Source organism: Elephantulus edwardii, unplaced genomic scaffold (genome assembly GCF_000299155.1).
Source record: "Elephantulus edwardii isolate Elephantulus edwardi_28Jun2011 unplaced genomic scaffold, EleEdw1.0 scaffold00001, whole genome shotgun sequence".
Taxonomy (NCBI): Eukaryota; Metazoa; Chordata; class Mammalia; order Macroscelidea; family Macroscelididae; genus Elephantulus; species Elephantulus edwardii.
Window position 1 is genome coordinate 6,507,838 of NW_006399751.1, and position 20,945 is coordinate 6,528,782.

At 41.4% G+C, this 20,945-nt stretch overlaps 1 protein-coding gene across 1 annotated transcript in view; it reads right to left on the bottom strand.

The window, feature by feature from the left end:
- Positions 1-2,497: 2,497 nt before the first annotated feature.
- The window catches only part of LRRC36 (leucine rich repeat containing 36), a 38,745-nt gene continuing 20,297 nt past the window's right edge, over positions 2,498-20,945 (bottom strand). The window contains exons 6-14 of the mRNA XM_006878695.1: positions 18,015-18,142; positions 17,368-17,419; positions 14,495-14,935; positions 10,435-10,724; positions 8,510-8,675; positions 7,144-7,289; positions 6,237-6,360; positions 3,742-3,856; positions 2,498-2,723 (exon numbers count right to left, since the gene is read on the bottom strand). Of these exons, the coding sequence (XP_006878757.1) occupies positions 2,498-2,723; positions 3,742-3,856; positions 6,237-6,360; positions 7,144-7,289; positions 8,510-8,675; positions 10,435-10,724; positions 14,495-14,935; positions 17,368-17,419; positions 18,015-18,142 (1,688 nt within the window). The remainder of the gene's footprint in view (positions 2,724-3,741; positions 3,857-6,236; positions 6,361-7,143; positions 7,290-8,509; positions 8,676-10,434; positions 10,725-14,494; positions 14,936-17,367; positions 17,420-18,014; positions 18,143-20,945) is intronic.

Here is a 20,945-nt window from a genome sequence, read left to right on the forward strand (position 1 = left end):
GCAAGGTGTTAGGCCAGAACTACTGTCACAGCCAACGCTTTGGGGCCAGCTCTCCTTCCTTCCTGCTGTGGCGAGGCTTGGCCTCCCCGGGCAATGGCAGCTCCCATGGGCGCTAGAAGAGGCTTGGGAGGCACATGGCTTGTAAATACTCGCCTCCTTCCCTAACTGAGATAGCGCGGCAAAGCGGCAGCCTTTATTCTCTCAGTGCTTGGCCATGTCCTCTAGGATGTTTCTGAACTCAGCTTCACTTAGTGATGGTGTATGGTGATAGCATGGCTCACAACAGTGATTCAGGGGTGAGGTGAGAATTTCAGGGCGGAGCCAGATCAGCACACTGGCCACAGCAGAGCCTGCCATCCAGGACAGCTGCCCGGTCCTTCCATGTCACTCCTCCTCACTCTCTTAACTGAGTTCCCTGCACCTTCCAGGAAGGATTTTCACAGTTTCACCCTCCCACCAGCAATTATCCAGGGGAATGATTCTCCCCCAGGCTTTGAGAAATTTGTTTGAATTGCAAATTTTGTTTAAACAATCCTAACAGAAGTAAAACCCACATTATCTGGCTTTTACTTTCTGAAATCTCTTCATAGTGAAAAGAACTGAATGGCATTTCCAAAGTGGGCCGGGCTGTCAGTTATCAGACTCCGGCTGAGGGAGCTGTCCGGCTGAGGGAGCTGTCCGTGTGTGGGTGGGAAGAGCAGAGGGCCCATTCACCCCAGGAATATCAGTGTGGAGGAGCTGAGAGCAAGAGCCAGCTGGGCCTCAAACTCTAACCTCATAGGCATTAGGCTGTTTGCTTCTATAAAGGTTCTTAGCCTGGGAAATTCTGAGGGCAGTTCTGCTTTGTCTAGTTGGTCACTACGAGCCAGAACTGACCCAACAGCAATGGGTGTGCTTTTGAATTGTCTTGGTTTTGGTGTCTGAAGGAAATCAAGGCCCACCCAGAGCCAGGAAGACTCTTAGGGATCGAATGAACGGGTCTGGCAGAGTCACCCCTGCTGCCCCTGCTGCCATTGTCCTGACAGGCTGAACAGAGAGCAGCTTTTGGGACCTTGCAGGTTCTATTTCCAACTCAGAGGAACGTGATCATCAACCGTAACTCTCCGCCCTGCACAGCAGCTGGGTCAGGGATGCAAACTTGTCTGCTCCCCTCCTGACCCGCAGCACAACGTGGACTTGGCCCCCTCCACACACTCCAGCAGCACTTACCACCTACGAAACATACTCACAACTCCTTTTCTCCCATTGATTTTAAAAAAAAGTCCAAATAAGCTTAAAGCAGTGTGTGCCTGGGTTGGAATACAGGATACTTCCACATCACACAAGGAGCCCTGGGATGCAGTCATGAAGCATTCAGCTGCTCACTAAAGTCTGGCAGTTAAAGGAGAAAATCCCCAGGGCAGTTCTGTCCTCTCACGTGGGGGTGGGGGGGAGAGGGGGTGTCGGCTTGAGGTGAACATTGCCTCGATGACACCTAGTAACCAACGACACACGGACGTTGAGCTCAAAGCTAACATCTCAGAAGCTGCATCTTCAGCCTGGACAGCACCAGCCTCCTCTAGGTCCTCCAGAACCTTTACATCTTCTTCCATGCCCTCACCCCCCACCAGGGCCCCCTTCTGACAGGAAATCTTCACAATGCGAATCTGTCTCCCCCTCCCTTCCCACTTGGAAACCTTCAAGGTGCCTCTTCTCAGCCCCTCGGTTCCCTGAATGGGCCATGTGTTTCCCATCTCATCACCTCTGCCGCCAGCTTCTCCCCACTGTCTTGCCCTCAGGCCTTACACTTTACCTAGTAACTTCTCGTTCTTTCTCAGGGCTCAGCTGAAAGGCCACTTCCTCAGGGAACTCTTTTGCCATCACACTTGCCAAGCTAGGTCTGGCTCCCGTGTTACATATTCTTTCAGCACCGCATTGCCCTCACTTTTAGTGTTTAAGCTCTTGGATGGCTTGTTGATTCCCGTCACAAGCTTTGAGTGCCATCATCTGTGGAGCTTTTTGCTTTTCTCCCTGATTAAACTGCTGGCTGCACCCCAAAAAATACCAGATGCTGCCCCCCTTTCACTTTCTTTTGAAAAGAAACTCAAAACATGTTTGATGAATGAGGAAGTAAGAATTCTCTCATCTCCTTCTCCTAACGTCCTAGCACCTGAGCTCGAATGCTCCTTTTAACCGCCAACTACACCCCTTCATGTAACACCCAAGAAAAGGGTCTAGCGGTTCGGTTTGTTTTGTTTTTTCTTTTTCAACATTTTCTGCCAAATGTTTCTATGTGATACAATGCCTAGGACCAAGTGCCAACTATTTCTGTGGGCCGAAGGAAAGAATGACTTGATGGGAGGAGATGGAGATAAACAAGACAGCCATTTTTTTAAAAAAATGACCAATACAATGCAATCAGAGTAAGTTTTTCTTTGTCTTTGTGGGTAAGAACCAGTACACTGGGGCAACAGCGTGGCGAGCCCCCCCTGGCTGGGGGGCAAGCAGAGCGAAGGTGTCAGCTCCACAAAGCAGCCTCCGAGCCTCCATCTGAGATGCTCTGTATCAGATACTGACCCGTGTCGTGTGCCGCTGGTGAGGAGGATGACAGCGTGCTTTTCCCAAAGGGCGATGATCTCCCCAAATGATGGCCCTTCTCAGGCGGCAGGAGCGCTTTCCCGGAATAACCTTTTTGCTCTTTATTCAGCTGCTGCAGTAGATACTCATTAGTTACCACCAGGGATCTGAGACACGAGGGAAAAGGACGGGCATGAAATGATGAAAGGCGTGGGGAAGCCATTCAGATCCAAAATGCTCACTAGAGATACACTGCAAAATGAAGTAACGTCTTAAAATAGAAAGAACTGCCCAGTTTACGAGGGGGTTGTAAAAGCAGGCCTGCAGTTTCTTTCTTCATTGCGGTTCTGTTTGATTATGTTCCAGAGTGGCTGCACCAACAGCATAGTTCACATTTTATGTAAGCGCTCATTGCAGGCTCTCCAGAGCGCTCTCACCGTGAGCTAAGTGGAAGTGCTGGGAGGCTGGCACCTGGCCAGGTCTCCAATTTCCCAAACCTTAACTTCTAATACATGCTGCCAATGTGATTAACTAATGGTGCTAGTTAGTCATAACCATATTCTTGGACTCTAGATTAGCCATCCAGACACTGGCCCAAAAAAAGTATATACATATAATACTATTCATTTGAGTACTACTTTCAATAGCAAAATATTGTTAACCTGAATGTTCATCACAGAGACATGGTTAAATAAACTACTATCATCTACACAGTAGAGTGCTATGCAGCTGTAAAAAGGAACAAGAACTAACATATAATATTGCGAATTTATTTCCAAGAAATCCTGTTAAAGCCACACTCTGTATTCTATGCCCCTGTTAATCTATGAAAGGAGGAATACAAATTCCCCATACATAATTGAAGGCAGGTGGGAGAGGAGAAAAATGTTGAAATAGACTGAAAAAGACGTGACCAAGGGATGTTAGCTGATCTAAACCAGGGTCCCGATAGGCACAATGTGAAACTATTAATGACTGAACTCAGCAATGCCAACAAAGACGCACAGTCCCTGGTGTGACCTGAGAAAGAGTTCTCTAGGCACTGAGCTAACTTCCCTAGATACGGGAGGTTTACATACAGAATCAGTTCACCAAATGTGTAACTGTTAACTTGCCAAGTGAAACAAAGGAAATACAGAGAAGGAAACATCTGCCTCCAGAAGCCGTCTACATAGACTCTCTTACCTCTGACTCTCGTGGAGAAGGGCCACTGTCTCCTCCAGCTTTCTCAGCTGGGCCAGCTCCTGGCTCAGGCAAGCCACCTGCTGGTTCAGCTGTTGGTTTTTACGCAGAAGATCATCTACAAAGGGTGTGGTAACAGGGGTGAGCAGGATTCCGAGCTGCAAAGTCTCTAAGTAAAGCTTAACTGCTCAAGTGGGCAGATTGGAGAATTGGGGCTTCATTGCACTCATCCCACTCTGTTCACCATTCCCTCCCTTGAAGACAGTAGAGATAGAGACAAAGATACGGGGTTTGGCTACAGAAAGGTTTGAATTAAAATCCAACCACTGAATATTGTGCACTCCAATTCCTTTCCTGCATTTCACTGGAGCTGACCCCTGCCCCACAGCACGGTTCTAAGGGTTCAGCGAGACCCATCTCACTCAGCAAAGGCGGTCAACCAACATGAGGTCTGTCTTCATTCTCCACGTCAGTGTGTGAATGCCTGTCCTTCACTCCGTGTGCAGTAAGTGGGAACACCGAGAACTATGCAGGCATGCTGGAGAACTCAATGAGTGCTCATAGAAATAGCATTGGTAGCTAAGACACTTACCTCCCCAGACTCATTACCACTGCCTGCATTCATAACGTAGGGAAAATCACAGGAAATCAGCTTCTAAGAAGTCAGTCTTCAAGATAGTGCTTCTTTTAATACACTTACAAGTCCCCTGGGGATCTTATTAAAAATAGATTCTGCTTCAGTAGTTCTGAGGCGAAGCGAATACTCTAGCCGCTTAACAAGCTCCCAGGTGAGGGTAATGCTGCTGATCTGAGATTCACACTTTTGAGTAACAAGGTTCCACAGCGTGGAAGGCAGGGCTGCAATTGTCCACCAGCAAGCCAAAGGCTGAAGAGAAGTATCTAGCAGAAAAACCTCAACTTCTTTTCAGAGGAGATAAATGGAGACTGGGTGCCTGGATTTTTCAAGCCCTAGAGTCAGATAGTGTCGGAATTAACTCTGGAGATGCAGTACTATCTTCCAAATCAAGTTCTTCATAGGAATCCAAATATCCCTAATGTTTGTTTAGGGGTACTGAGCTAGAGTTTTAAAGTAGAGGTGTGACTTTTATAAAACAGTTGCCTAAAGTAGTAATAATAATAACCAAGTAATAAATGAAAGATAAGTGAAATCAAGACTCAAATGATAAGTGAAAAACGAGTGAAATCAAGACTTAAATGACAAGTGAAAAATCAGTTTTCATTTGGCAGAAGTGGTATGAAAAAGCTATTCTGTTACATGGCTGATGTGAGTGAAAATGAGGTGGATATGGAAATGTTTCCGTCCAAGTGTCCATGTCCTTTGACCAGCTAATTCTATTCCTAGGAATGCCTCCCTGGAAAACAGTCTGAAATATACACAAAGATTTATACAAATAGATATTAATAGCAGCACTGTTTATAATATTATAAATATTGGACTTCAGCTCTATCAGAAGGCAGCAAAGTCAGTCAGAGAGTCTTGTCTTCCATTTCAGGTCTTTCTTTTGAATATTTAGAAATTCTTTAGAATTTTCTAATGTTTTAGAATATTCTAATGTTTTAAGTACTGGCAGCTTTATGATAGCAAACCTCAAACAAATTTAGAGAGGACTGGATAGATAAATCTGTGTGGTATTATACAGCGCATGTCCTTTTAAATTCACAACGTCAGTCTATAAGCAGATCAGTGATTACTTGGGGTGGAGGGTGGGAAATTTTTTTTTTTTTTTGGAGGGTGGGAAATTTGACTGCAGAGTGGGTATAAAGGAGATTTCTAGACTCAAAGAAATGTTCTAGATTTTGATTGGGATGGGATTATGGGGACGGATATATTTGTCAAAGCTCATTAAACTTAAAATGTATACATTTATGGCATGTGAATTCCTTCTTAAAATCAGAGCACAAATTAAACTTTTGAGTTAAAAAGATATGCATGCAGGTAAACTGGAAGAAAATATACTAAAAACATACTCATAGCAGTTATTCTGAGCAGTAGGATTCCATTTCCTTACATTTCTCAAGTGTCCCTAGGTGGTTAAGTGTTCTAGCCTTAGTTGAAAGGTTGTCAGTTCAAACCCACAGAAAGGCACCCTGGAAGCCCGGCCTGACAACCTCCTTTCAGAAAGTCAAAGCCGTTAAATGCTATAGACCAGGTTCTGTTCTGTACATCTGGGATCAGAAAAGACTTGATGGCAACTAACAAGAACAAGGGTTTCAAACTTTCTATAAAGAACATATTCTCTTACTGTAATCAGAGAAAAGGTAACAGTAATCTAAAAAAATAAAAGCTTCACCTTGTAACTTAAGTCACTTGCAAGTCAGAACTCTAAGGCAGGATGGTTGTTTATATCTGGCTGCCGAGAAAGCCAGAGGGAGCAATGTCCTGTCTTGATTATGAGTTCTTGGTGATGCTTATTGAACAGGTCATCTAGACACAAACAGCTGTCTCTGGACACGACACATGGCTTTCCTGAACTCACCATAAGCATGGGACTGGTGCCCGCTCACAGTCGAGGCGATGGGACCTTCCTCCAGCTGTTGAATTTTTTCTGACAAAACAAGGTTTTCTTCCAGCACTCGGACCAGTTTTTGCTTCAAACTTTCCTTTAGATCAGAAAAGGAAATGCAAACACATAAAGAATCTGAAACCCCGAGGTGTGCTTTTAGAAGCTGGGGAGCAACTTCTGTTTAAGTGATAAACAGAGTGGCCGCAGCATCTCCATGACTCAGCAGAATCTGAGTTCATCATTAATAAACACAGCTCCTATGCAGCCAACACATGTATCCCACAGTCCAATCTTACCCATGAGTTAGCCACTACTCTTATAGAACAAGTGATCATTCTGACAAGTGGCCAGCATTCACAGTCACTTGTCTAAATTTTCTAGGGTTGAATGTGGTGTCTGAAAATCCTTCCATGATAAGGACAGAGGAGAAAGCATGGGGACATGCATTCATTCTTCCTCTCCAGAGCTAAGTTCAACAGACTGATGCTCTGGGCATGGCTCCTGGGTCAGGATTCTTAGCTCCCTCCCTCAGGAGAGAAGGCCAATCTCAGAGCAATCACCTTCCTTCACTGGAATCAAATGATAACCTTTAAGAACATGGTCTTAATTTTTCTTTTTTTTTTTTAATTCTAGAGTTTGTTTGCTTTTCTTTCCTACTATTTCAAGTCTTTTGTTAGAATTGTTTGGATTAGATGTTAGGCTAGGGAGTGATCCCTGATGAATTTCCAAACTGCCCTGGGGCCAAAAAAGACTTGTGCTCCAGATTTGCCCGGATGGCTTTCTCCACATTCTGGTTCAGGAATGTGTCTAGGTGCTTCATGGTGAGAATGGCCTTCAGGGCACAGAGGAAGCCGAGGAAAGGATCACAGGAGAGGCCTACCATATCATTAGGCACCAGCTGCCCAGCTTCCTTCAGCACCATCTCCCTCCTGCGGAAGGCTTTTGAAGTGTCTTCAGGATGCCCCCGACACCACTGCTGAGGAGGAGAAGGGACCACCAGACTCAAAAGCAAATCTCGGGCAGGACCTGCCAAAAATTCAGGGTGAGTGCAAAGGTCCATCTTAAAAGTGAAAGCACAGAATTCCTTGAGAATAACTACCAGCTCTGGAGGACAAAAAAAAAAAAAGTAATCTACTGTCTCCTTGTGCTAAGAATTGAGTGCATGACTGCAAGAGGTGTTTTATAAAGGACAAATTATGCCCCACGTCCTCAATGGAAAAACACCCAGCAGATCCTTATAACTGTAAGATCTGTGTATCACTATCTATTTACTGAAGACTAGCAGCTTCAATGGAGAATTTGCTATAAAGTTTGCTGCAAAGAGCCAAAAGAGGAGGGGGGGAAATATGCCAGGAGGTCTCCCTATGGCCTCAGAGGTCACAACAATGGTGCAGGGTCCTAACAACAACAACAACAACGTGTCCCTCTCTAGAAATTAAGAGAGAAAAACAGCAGCAAACCCAAACAATTTCCACGTTTTCAAGCTTTTACCATCACCAGAAGCTCTCTGAATTCTTCTAATAAACAACAAATAAACTCTCAAAAGCTAACCATTTGTAAAACTATTTTCTCCTGGTTTTCTAACAAACAAACAAAAAAACACACAAAAAAAGCACCCACCCCAGGAACAACAATAAAAACACGTGCACAAACACAATGTAAAAGAGTCCAAGTCATTTTACTCATTCTAATTTTCAAATGATGTTGTTGTTTTGCCGTTGAGTTGTGCACAACTCATAGTGATCCTATGAACAAAAGGCCTGAAGCCTTCCTATAATTATCATCCTTTTTTCCAAGTTCATAGAATTTTCGGAAGCATGTGGTTTAGGAAGTGGATGCCACTCCTACTTCCAAAGAATCAATCTCTAAGAGTCACCTCCAAACTCTGAGCCTCAAACGCAATTTCGATTGTATTCTTGACACGTTCCCAAGGAGGCTAAGATCTTTGTGTATCCATTCCCATTACTATTTTCACTGTTACATGTCCAGCCACTCTTTATAACCCGGAGACTATAAAATAAAAATCGCAGGAGGAATTAAGCAACAGATGCATGAGGAAAGAGAGCGGATTCAGAACGGGGCAGAAGCAATGCCAAGATTTGTTAGTGGCAGAGTTCCTGAGAAGTTTCGGGAAGTGACCACACGGATGATTCTCCTTGCCTGCGAAGGTGGCTACCGGGTTTTTACCAGAGCACAGAGCAGAAGCCAGGCTGCCGCCCTCCTCCAGGAACCGAGAACACGCTCACCAAGGAACTTCTTGTTGAGGAGGAGGGAGCCAGAGCCCGTCCAGTGCTTGTCCACCAGCTCTAGGAGTTCTCTGAGCACAGTCGCCACATGGGAAGTTCTGGCACAGATCGGGGGACTGTGGTTTCCTGGCAAACCATGCAAACTGTCCAGGTCACTAGAGAGAGACTCAAGAAAAAAAAAACAAACAGAAAAACAACCGTTGTCACTCTTACACAATAAGGGAAGCAGGAACCCCAAATCCAGACATTTAAAGCATTACCATTTTTTTAAAAAAACCCACATTTAAAAAATGATCTTTTAACTTTTCTGTTTGGATTTGAATCATGTTTTATTTATATCCAAAGCAAATTCAACACATTATCATTTCAAAGATAGCAGTATCTTCTAACATACTTTTCTGTAGGGTTTTTCAGAAGAAAATAAACAACTACTTCTGTTGGCACAGATATATATGATACAAGATTATCTGTGGAACTATTAAACTGTAAAAAATTTTTAAAGTGTTGGGAAGTAATTTGATAAAAATTAAATCACAATAGACTTTTTTTAGTACATGTGCTGTCGAATCAGAAGCACTCAGAGGTGACCCTCCAGCAGGTTTGCAGTCAGTAAATCTCATGCGTGATGCCCACCTTTCTCCTGTGGAGCAGCTGGTGATTTTGAACTGCACACCTTTGGGTTGACAGTGCAACTCTTTACCACTAGGCCACCAGGTCTCATCATATTTAATATATAATAAGAGTAAATGCATTGCAATATTTTAAATGTTATTATTTGACCCAGTACTAAAGATATTTTAATTCACTAAGAATCATATATATTCATATCGGAATAAAGAAAATAGTGAGTGTTATTGTAGAGATCTACCAATCTTTCCTATAAAGTGTCATGGGCTTCCAGAATGCTGATAAAAAGAAGAAACAAATTATTTCCTAATCTGGTTCTTTTAATGTAAACAAAAACCAATACCTAAACTTATCATTAATTACCTAATGTCATATCTGATGGTGAAAGGATTTTTTTAAACAACTTTAAAAATATTTTCTTTTTAGCAATTTTCTGACTTAAATCTTTCTAGAAAGTAAAGAATGTATTTCTCTTATCACATGCAAGCAGCTCTTTCAAAGATGTCACTATTAAAAAATATGTCTAATAAGAAAGAGGTAGAAGATAGTTCAGAATAAAACTCCATTTTTAGAATGACTTGATATTTTAATTGCTATTTTTAAAAATAGTACATAAAACAGACATTTAAAAACTCCCTAGATCATGTCTTACTAATATAGTATTTCTAATATCTGAAGTGTTACTGTACTTTCATCCTAACCCCATAAACATATAAAATGCTCGTTTGATCATATATCAAAAGCTGGGAATGAGGAGTGGAAGAGGAAGATGCCAAAAAATGAAGTATTACAAGACTGCCCCCTTTAGTAGACAAAAATCATAACTATTCCCAACCTCAGCCACACTTTTAAAATTCAGAAGATTGAACAAAAAAATATGTAGAGAAAGGAGAAATAGATCTACCCCCTAAAAGATCCCAACTAAAAAAAAAAAAAAAAAGTTGCTTTCAACTATCTCATTTTTTTACCAAAAATTTATATTAAAGTAAGAGTTGCACGAGACCCATCTCCACACTCAGTACAGGCTGTCAACAAACATGAGGTCTTTCTTTGTTCTCCAATTCAGTGTGTGAATGCCTGTCCTTCACTCCCTTTGCAGTAAATGGGAACACTTAAAACTACGCCAGGCAAGCTGGAGAACTCAGTGAGTGCTCGTAGAAATAACATCAGGTCTCTGAAAACCCCTTTGAATTTCTAACACTCTGGGTCAGAACCACTGCCACCCCAAGAGAACCAACCCCATTCTGATCTTGGGCTCAATGTGTTTCCTGCACAAGCACAAATAAGCCAACACTTGCCTCACTGCCTGTGGCCTCTCGGAAGCCGTGCTTTGGGTTCAGAGTGGCAAGGACATTGTCCTTACGCTTGAAGCCTCTCTTGGCTGGGCTGAACGACCTCTTGGTCAAAGCTTCTCTCTCTTCTGAAGACCCAGAAGGCAGCATCAGGGTCCGCAAAGAGTTTCCCAGGACGGAGTTGTTGGATAAAGATCCATGCGGTGGCGTTAAGTCGTTGAGACTGCTGGGTAATTGCTGCTCTACACTAACCAGCAGGCCAGGGTCACTGTTGAAATGGGTCGTGGCATACAGATCTGTGGAGGAAAAAGGCTAAGAGGTCAAGCTGACCCTCAACCCCATCTTATCTCACTCCCTCCCCGAGCTGGAGTCCAAAGATCATAATACTTCCTAGCACATCCCCCCAACTCCCTGGATTCTTTCTCCTTCTACCTTATAAAACTCCAGCTCTGGTTAAAGCCAACTTGTCCATCTCCCCCACGCCAACATCGCAGTAAAGGAAAATGGCTAGAGAACAACCTTAACAGAATTAAGCTCATAACCACTATCTTGACTGGGCCCTCAATACTGCCTGTTGTTACTGTGCTCTGTCAAGTTGGAACTGACTCATCGCAGACCCTCCAGCTTGTTCTCAGAGGCAATTAATTAATCAGATGGAAGGAGACTGTCCATCTTTCTCCCGTGGAGCAGTTGATGGTTTCAAACTGTGTGTCTTTGCACTGGCAACACAACTCCCTGCCATTAAGTCACGAGAGCTCCCTCTTAATATTTTATTCTTGTCAGTTTATACATCTCCATTCTGAAATGACTATTTCACCTATTTTTATTTTTGTCTCCTCAAACTTCCAACATAGTACTGTCCGCACTCTGCTGTGCCGACCTTCTGTTATTTCACTGAGAAAACAGAGGCAATCACAGCGAGTGTCTACGAGATCCAATCACTGCCCATATTTATACCATCAACTGTCTTCCTTCTTGTTATACAAATGGACCGACCATCTGTGCTTCTAAGGCCAACCTCTCCACAGAGGGGTCAAATTCCCTCTCCTTTTGACTGTGGTGTTGTTGGTAAGCGCCGTGGAGTCATAGGCGACTCACAGCGACCCTATGAGCGAAAGTCCTCGACACATGCGAGCGCAACTTTCATCCTTTCTCCAGGTTCATAGGATTTCCAGAGGCAAGCTGTTTACAGAAGTGGATGCCACTCCTGCTTCCCTCCTTTTGACTATCCAAGGGTTTTTTCTTATCATTGTTCTTTCTTTGCCATGGCACTAATTTGCACTCTAGGAGGGCATTTCAGGGGAGCTGGGGTGGCATCATGCATGGGGTGTTAGGTGGCTAACCAAAGGGCAGTACGCCTGGCAGTTCAAATCCATCAGCTGCATGAGGAAAAGATGAGCTTTCTCTTCCCACTACAATTCACTCTCTGAGACCCAGTGGAGGCTCAGCCATGAATGGAACCAATTCCACGGCAATTAGAGGGGTTTTCCATCAAGATCTCCTTTACCCCATACCTCGGATCCAGCCACAGTTTCATTTTTTTCTATTCCCTTTCAGCACAAAGCTTCTTAAAGGAATTGTTTGTACTCATTAGTTCTATTATCTCTCCTCTAGTTTTCTCTTCAACTCATCTCAATGAGGCTTTTATTCCCATGCCTCCCCTGAAGCTATTCACTAATATCTTCTGTGTTGCCAAATATCTTAATCATTGCTCAGTCCCGGGACTCATTCCTACTCTATTGTAGGCATCTCACATAGAATTGCTTGTTTCTTCCTTCTAGAAAAGCATTATTTCTTTGGCTTCCAGAATATCACTTCACTTTCTTCTCCTTCATTGCTGTTTGTTCCTTTCTTGGCCTCCACATTAGTTTCTCCTTACCTAGCCAACTTCTAGTTGTTGGAGAGCCAGAATCAGTCCTCAGATTATTTTTATCTATCTTCACTCCTTAGGCGAGAGCCCATCCAGCCCGAGTCTTTATGTCACCCATTTATCTCTAATTCCCCAATTTTTATTTCTAGTCCCAGCTTATTCCCTGAATTCTAGCCTAATATGTCCATTTTTTTTTTTTTAAAATCTGGTGCCTTGGGAAGATTTTTAACAGTTTCTCAAACCTAAGCCATTTAAACAAATCCTTCACTTAGAAAACCTCACCACTGTCAAGTTGATTCGGTCTCCCGGTGACCCTCCACGCAGTTTCCCACCAACAATCTTAACGGGAAGAGGTGGCTCACCTTTCTCCCTGGGAGTGATGTCAGAGCTCCTAAATAAACCCTGCTCCTCCTCTCTAGTATTTCCATGGTAATAAAGTCATTCCACTCTCTCAGTTATTCACACACACCACCTTGACTTTCTTTCTCTCACACTTCACCTTCAATCCCTCAGTGAATCATGGAGTGCTGTATCCAAACACAGTCAGAATCCACCCATTTCTTCCCTGCTCCACCATTCTCTTTACCCAGATTCTAACCTCTTGAAAGTGTTTTGTTTTGATCCTTTCTTCTCAAATTCTATTCTCAACCCAGCAGAGTACTTTTTTATAGTCTGTTTATATCACTTTTCTGCTACCAACCCGCCAATGGATTCTAATCTCACCTCTCCGGCTTCATCTACACATCTAACCTCCTTCGTTCCAAAGCAGCAACACTGACTGACCTGACTATACTTTTTTTTTTTAATTTTTATTTTTTTATTATTTTTGTGTGAGTGTACCGTCAAATCAGATCTGACTGGTACAGGAGGAGATTGTCCCTTCTTCCCCAGCAGAGCACCTGGTGGATTCGAACCGTGCGCCTCTGGGATTGCAGTTGCAGGTCCTTGCCACTAGGCCACCAGAGCTCCCCTCTGACTATACTTTTAACGGGCCAGTCAAGTTCTAGTTTCAGGAGTTTTGCACTGTTTCCACGGTCTACAAAATTCTTCCTCCATTTATCTTCACAACTTTTACTCTCATTTCATTCCATTCTGTCTGTGTATAATGTCATATCAAGGGCACTATCCCTGACCACTCTTATCTAATATCGCCTTATCACTGTCTAGATATTTACATTCTTTTTCTTCACAGTACTCATCCCAACCTGATATAGATTACCATGTTAGCTTCTTTCCCGCTATGTCCTTGTTGTCTGTTGTAGTTGTGGACCATCAAGTCGGAACCAACCCATAGCTGACCCTCCAGTGGATTTTTAGAGGCAGGAAATCACACCAGAGTTGGTTACTCATCTTTCTCCCATGGAGCAGCTAGTAGATTTGAACTATGTACCTTTGCTCTGGCAGTGCAAAAACCTTACCACTAAGCATCAGAGCTCTCTACCCTTCCCTCCTTCATATATTCTATCATTCTAGAAAAACAGGTTTCAGACCTGTTGTTCATAGGTCACTATGAGTCACGCTTTACTCGACAGCACCTAGCAACAAACAACATCCTTCTAGAATAGAAACTTCAGGAAAATCGAGAACTTTAGTTTGCTACTACGTCTGCAGACTGAGAAGAGTGTCTTGTACATAGTTGATGTGTGATGAATTGGTTGAATTAATAAAAGGCTGAAAGATAGCCAGAAACTAGCCTTTTCTGAAAGTAACTCAGATTAAAAGTGACTGTAACCAGAGAAGCTTAGAAGTTGCCAAAAATGTGTCCCAGAATTTTATATCATTATGAAATTTGTAGAAATATGAAGTTCATGTTTCTGTAAGTTTTCTTATCACCTTATATTCATCTTACAGATTTCTGGAGGTTCCACTGATCAATGGTCATTATGAAATACAATCTAAAAAAATGCTAAGTTAATTCAAGGAAGCTCCAGTGGCCTAGTCAGTAGGAAGTTGTGCTGTTAGCCCAAGGCAGTGCCTCTCTGGTGGTTCAAATCCACCAGTGGATCTGAGGGGAAAGATGGACAGTATCCTCCCATGCTATTGATAGCTTCTAAACTCTGAGTCAGTTCCAACTCCACACTGTAACTTTTTTTGTAATGTAACTTAACAAATACTAATTCTAAACTTTGCAATACTAACCCACATTCTATCTTCACACCTATGAAAAAGATCTATAAATTGATGGGAAGCTATTACCTGAACTAAGCTTCAAGAGTCTTCCAGTGCTGGAGTCAGGATTAGACAGAGAAGTCAACAAGTCTCCACAGGAATGGGATGCTGCAGCCTTTGTGTCATTTGAAGACTTTGTACTATATTCTCGGTAGCTCTTGCTTCTCTGAGGCCTTTTACCAAGACTTTCATGCAGGGAAAGAGTTTGAGGATAATGACTATCATAATTTTCCAGACCAATATCTGAAGGTAACTGATAGGGATGGATCTGGCTAGAATCCCCCACATCCAGGCGTTTACCCAGTGAGACATCGTGGATAAGCTGATAGGTATCAGGTTTTTGTTTCAAGTCTTTTTCTGGAGAAGAACCTGATGACTTATTATCCAAAAAAGATACGTGGTAGCCTTCTCTAGCCATCTTCTCTGGGGATCGAACTCTGGACTGATGAGGTGAGTAGCGTCTGAATTCTAACCACCATCAAAGGGGAAATAAAAATATGATGAGAATTCTCCCTGGCCCACTTGGAGTTCACTGGACACAGTCTGTCTACTAGAAAAAGTTCTTGGGGGAAAAATTACTTAAATTTTATAAAAGATTGCATAAAGTGATAAAAGGACTATATATATATATATATATATGGAAAAACACAACAAAACCCATATGGAACATCTGTCCCAAAGTAAAGAATCTGTAACATTCTAGAGACAATTTTCATTTCAGACTAATCTCATGGAATTCCTTCCTAAAGCTGTGAAGACTTTAGTAGATACCATTTTCATTTTTAAAAATGCACTGCACCTACCCCTACATGATAATAATTGTAATTTTATGTTTTGAATCTATACAGCAGTTAATGGGTCCATGCTATCACAGATTCCTTGCAACAAAGCCAAACCTACTCCCATTCCTAAGCCTCAAACGGAGGCCGAGGTGTTCAACCCTTGGGAACCACTATCCCAGTCCATTCAAAGTGCAGTAATGAAAAATCTATCAAAAGCTCTGGCCTAGCTATAAAGCATGTCTCTCAGAGGGCTGTATCTGCCATCTCAAAAATGCCACAAAATGAGGCAGATGGGACAGTGTAAAGAAAGAGAAGGTTCTCTGCTCTTTGGCGCAGAGTTTCTGAAGGGCTCCTTTAAGAAAAAGAAAAAACAACCCCAACAACCACCCAACAAATTATTAACTAGGTTAGGCACATTAACTTTAACTCTTTTCATTTCAAGGACCTAGAAGGACACCAGTATTTTATATTAGTCTCATATACAATGCAGTAAAGGTTGTAGAATAGTATCTCTAAGCACCAAAAATGAAGCTAAGAATTTAAGCTATTGGTGAACTGTTTCAAGTAACAATAAATGAGGTAAATCAGACCATCTCTCTTGAACTAAAGGAAGTGAGGAATTTCCAACTTGAATGAGAATCAGGAGAAACAGACAACAAACAGACTTAGCAGATACTGAAATTAACTGACACAGCCTATTAAAAAATGATCATTTAAATTAAAACTCCAGCAGACAAACTTAACAACAGATTAGACACAGCTGTAGAGAATATCAGTGAACTGGCAGACCAGAGACACAATAAATAAAAGCCAGAATAAGAAAGAGAACAGTGTGAAAATCTAACACTGTCTAACACAAATATTTATTTCAAGAGTCTCAAAAAATTGAGTGAAAAATTGAATACAAATAGTATTTGAGTATTTTTGAAAAATTAATGCAAGACATAATTCACACATTCAAGGAGCACAACAGATACCAAGCTGGTTAAGTAACAAACCAAAACAAAACAAAAAAATTAAATTTAAGGGGGGAAAAGAATTGGAAAAGGATCCAGAGAATAGAAAACAGGATATATATAGAAGTTACAGATTTCCAGTTGATTTCTCAAAAGCAACCAACATAGTAAAAATAAAGTGGAATACTATCAATATTTTGAAAGAAATAACTGCCAACCTATAAATTTATACTTAACAAAAGTACTTTTTTAAGGATTATGATGAAATAGTCATTTAATTTAGTAACAGATGTATACTAAAGGAAATTCTAAGGATATGTTATTAAAAAATCCTCACACACATTGTAGACCTAGGTAGGGTTTTGGAGGCTGTAAATAGAATGGGTCATTCTTCTCCTGAGCAGTCACTGGGGGATTTGAACTGCCAGAGAAGTGTGGACTTCGGGTTAGCAGTACAAATTTCTACATCATCAGAGCTCCCTAGAATGTACTATTAGCAGGAGGAAAACAATCTCAGAAAGTAAGTCTTGGCTGAAAGAAAGGAAATTGAGAGTAAACGAAGTGCTTAAATCATGGATAAATTTAAATGAATATTAACTATAAAAATAGCTGTGGGTTTTTAGAAAATAGAGAATGAATTAAAATTTATAATACCAAATATAGAAGTTAGAAGATATTAAATGGAGTAAAGTGCTCTAAAGTCTTTGCCTTATTCAAGAGAAGAGGTAAAGTATTAGAGGATTTTAAGTTGCATTCAGTTATGGACACAAAGATTTTGAAGTAATACTCCAAGCATAGAAATTAAGTATAATTTCCAAACTGGTGTGGGGGGGGAATGTATTAATGATAAAAATCCAAAAGATAGCAATAGAGATAAGAAAAAGCAGGTCAGTAAGCACAAAAAACACTCTCTCTCTCTCTCTTTCACACACACACACATACATACACACACACGTCAAACACCAAGGAAATCAGAATAGTCACTTTTCAAACAGAAAGACTTTGTAGGTCATTAAGCATCAAAGCAAAATCTCATGAAAACAACTAAGGGTTGACAAAATAAGGCCCCAAACTAAAATAACTTCACTTCCTCTGAAATCTCAATACATCCAGATTTCTCTGATTAATGTGAGGAAATAAGCTCAGTGAGCAAAATATTTACCATCTTCCTGGTGACAGTCACTTGACATCTCCCTTCTTGCCATTTGCTGCTTCTAAAAGGAGGTTGAAAATTTAGGTACAAATGAGCCATGAGAATTTAGATGTAAGCTTATTAGACCAAGCATTCAGACTATTCCCCTATTAATTGAGGAAGCCCATCCTCACAATCTAGGGAAACAGATCTTCAATCTGATCCTGGGTTGAGAGATTCAAGCCTACAAAACAGTTGTACTACAGGGATGTGAGAATTGCTTGGAACTCTTTGAAAATGAAAACACATCCTTAGAAAGTAAAACTCATTGGTGTGAAGTCAGGTCCAACTCAGTGCAACCCTCTATCAAGTTTCCGAGATTCTTAGTGGGAGCAGATGGCCCATCTTTCTCCTGAGGAGAAATCAAACTGTTGCTATAAAAGCCAAAATATTAGGTATAAAATATGTCAAAGTTCTATGTATAACTTTATATGCTTATTTGATAATAGGTTCATAGGAGGGAGGAACAGAAGCAACTGAAATTAGTCTTTTCCTTCCTTTTCCTAAAAGGGTCTCAAATGCTTTTCCCAACCAACTCCTCTTCATAAATAACTTAGAGTCCACTACATTTAATTATTGACCAGTCAACACAACAGCCTGGAAAATGAAAATGTTACCTGTGTGCCCATCGCGAAAGCGTCTAACTTTTGATCTGGTATATTGTTGCCTTGGGTTACAGGAGTACTTATCAGGGAATCCTTTATTTCCCCACTGGGGAGGGGAATAAAAAGTCCTTTGTTTGAATCTGTGTTAAAAGAAAAAGCATACAATGAAGCACTGACGAGAATTCAAAGACAACATGCTTTATGGAAAGATACTGGAAAGGAAATCTTAAAATGGAAATCTAGTTTGAGTACAGCCACTTTGAAACCATGTGAAATTAGGCAAATCAGTACGTTATTCTAAACTCAGTTCATTTGTATTCAGATTTGCAAAACAGTATTTGTGGATTAAATTGTGGTCCTCTCCAAACACGTGAGGGAATCTCAACTCCTGTACTAGTGGGTATAATCTTTTTGGAAATTTCATTTTTGTTCTTACATTAACTAGATCATATTCAAGTAAGGTTGATTCTCATTCTAAATCTAATCGCTTCTGAGTTACAGAAAGAGCAGATTACACACAGACCCAGGCATGCAGACACACAGGGAAGACAGATAATACCTAACTACGGAGGCAGATAAACATACTAGTCCAGGACTATGAATATTTGAAGCAGGCAAGAAAAGACATTTTTCTTGAATTTGGACATTAAGCCTTCTGAAGTGTGAGAAAATTAATTTCTATTTGTAAAACCATTCACTTGTATTATTGTTACAACAACGTTACTCCACTATACTACAACACAACACAACACAATACAATAAAATACACAATGATAAAAACTCGGGTTGAAGTGAAGCTACAAGATAATGGGTAAGAAAGGGCTTCATAAATTATCAAGTGCTCAATATATAAATTAAGAAGAAGGGAAATATTTTTCACATTTCTTAAGAGAATACAAGATGAACTTTTACACCAACCCAGCAATTTCTGGCTGCAGATGTGGGAAATACATTCCTGGGCTTCCACATCTCCATGCCTCTAGTGAGCTGTATGCACTGATTTATCATTGCAAACCAGCCTCTTTCTGCCTAAATTTCTTTATTCAGAAAAATAAAAGAACAATTAGGCCTATTTCCTAGAGAAGAATGTTAAATCTTTAGGCATTCTGGCATTTCGGTCTATAACTAGAGAAACAACTTTAAAATAAAATCTGGGCAGGGGAGGGCTGGACAGGGAGAGAAGTGCAGCAATGAATGAATGGAAATCCAAAATCTGTAAATGTTCATTAAAATTATTACAAAATATATATATAAATAAAATAAAAATCTTAAAGAAAAGAAAATAAATCCCATTTCTGGTAGGGAGCGCTGGCGGCCTAGTGGCAAGAAGCTGTGCCACAATCTCGAAGGCACACGGTTTGAATCAACAGCTGCTTCACGGGAAAAGGATGGGCAATCTCCTCTCATGCAATTAACTCTCTCTGAAAACCAACCTGAGGGTCAGCTATGGGTCGGTTCCAACTCCAACTCAATGGTATACAACAATAATCCTATTTCTGGCTATGCCAGAAACTGTTACCAAGAAGAACCAGCTAGTCATTATGTTAGGGTGTAAAATTTGTATAAAAGTAACTGTGGGTTTCAATAAATATTTATTAATTATATAATTTTTTTGTGAGCAAAATGTCTATTTAGAATTAGCCTGCTGGACTGTTTGGATGACACCAATTTTGTTGGCAACATCCAAAGCATCACAGTCAGGAGCAAGTCGAACATAGGCCTTCTTCTCCCCATCAGGCCTAATCAAAGTGTTGACCTTAGCCACATCAATGTCATAGAGCTTCTTTACAGCTTGTTTAATTTGGTACTTGTTGGCCTTGACATCCACAATGAACACAAGTGTGTTATTATCTTCTGTCTTCTTCATGGCTGACTCAGTGGTCGGGGGAAATTTGATGATGGCATAGTGGTCAAGCTTGTTTCTCCGGGGGGCGCTCTTCCAGGGGTATTTGGGCTGCCGTCGGAGTCTCAGCGCCTTAGGCCGCCAGAAGGTGGGTGACGTGATCTTTTTTTTTTTTTTGGCTGTGGATGCCCTTCAGGATCGCCTTGTTGGCCTTCAATGCCTTTACTTTGGCTTCAGTTTTGGGAGACGCAGGGGCTTCCTTCTTCGCTTTTGGCACCATCTTTGTAGAAAGGCTAATTATATAATTCTGAGAGTTGAGGTCTCCTGGTTAAATCTTCTGAAAGATTAGATAAGAGTAAGAAGTTTGCTTTGCTTCAGGGAAGATTTTTCTACCGTAACTGTGTAAGAGTTAAGGCAAAGTGTTAAAAACTTGGACCTCAGTCAAACAACGTGCTCGGCTGCTAGCTCTCATCTGCTTGCTTTGGCAACCAAAAGCTGCTGTGAGTACAACCGAGAATTCAAAGGGGAAAAAGCCAACCTCTCAGGACCCAGCCCCCTCAATCCATGTGGGGCTCCAAAACATTTCATGCTTCCGAGTTGCCTACTGGGACTAAAGCATTCTACTTAAGTACAAGCTGCTCATCTGCCTGGGACCATTATACTTGACAAAACCACTTTTTCAAAGTGGCACGTGCTCTCAAACCTTGTGTTCTTGTCACCTTCTCAGTAGCACCACAAAAACACAAGATGGAAGAGAAATTGCTGGTTATAATTTCTCAGTAAAAAGGGAGAATTCCAGGAAATGGTGACTTTGGGTTCAAGGCTCCTCTCATCATTACCTTATAAAACAGCACCTCTATCTGCTCCCTCCCACTTTCCTCCCACTGAACTGGGGTTCTTTTCCAGGTTCATGGGTCCTTTGTTTCCGGTCAACCTCTTGGTTCAAGGTTCAAACTCTTTACTGAGGCTTTCAGACTCAGTTTCGGTGTGATCTCCATGGTTTCAGATTTCTTGTTCTTAGGTGATATTGAGTCATCTGTGACTCTTAGCTACCCTGGGAACAAAAGATCTGACCTCTGCCCTACTCTCACCATCTCGGC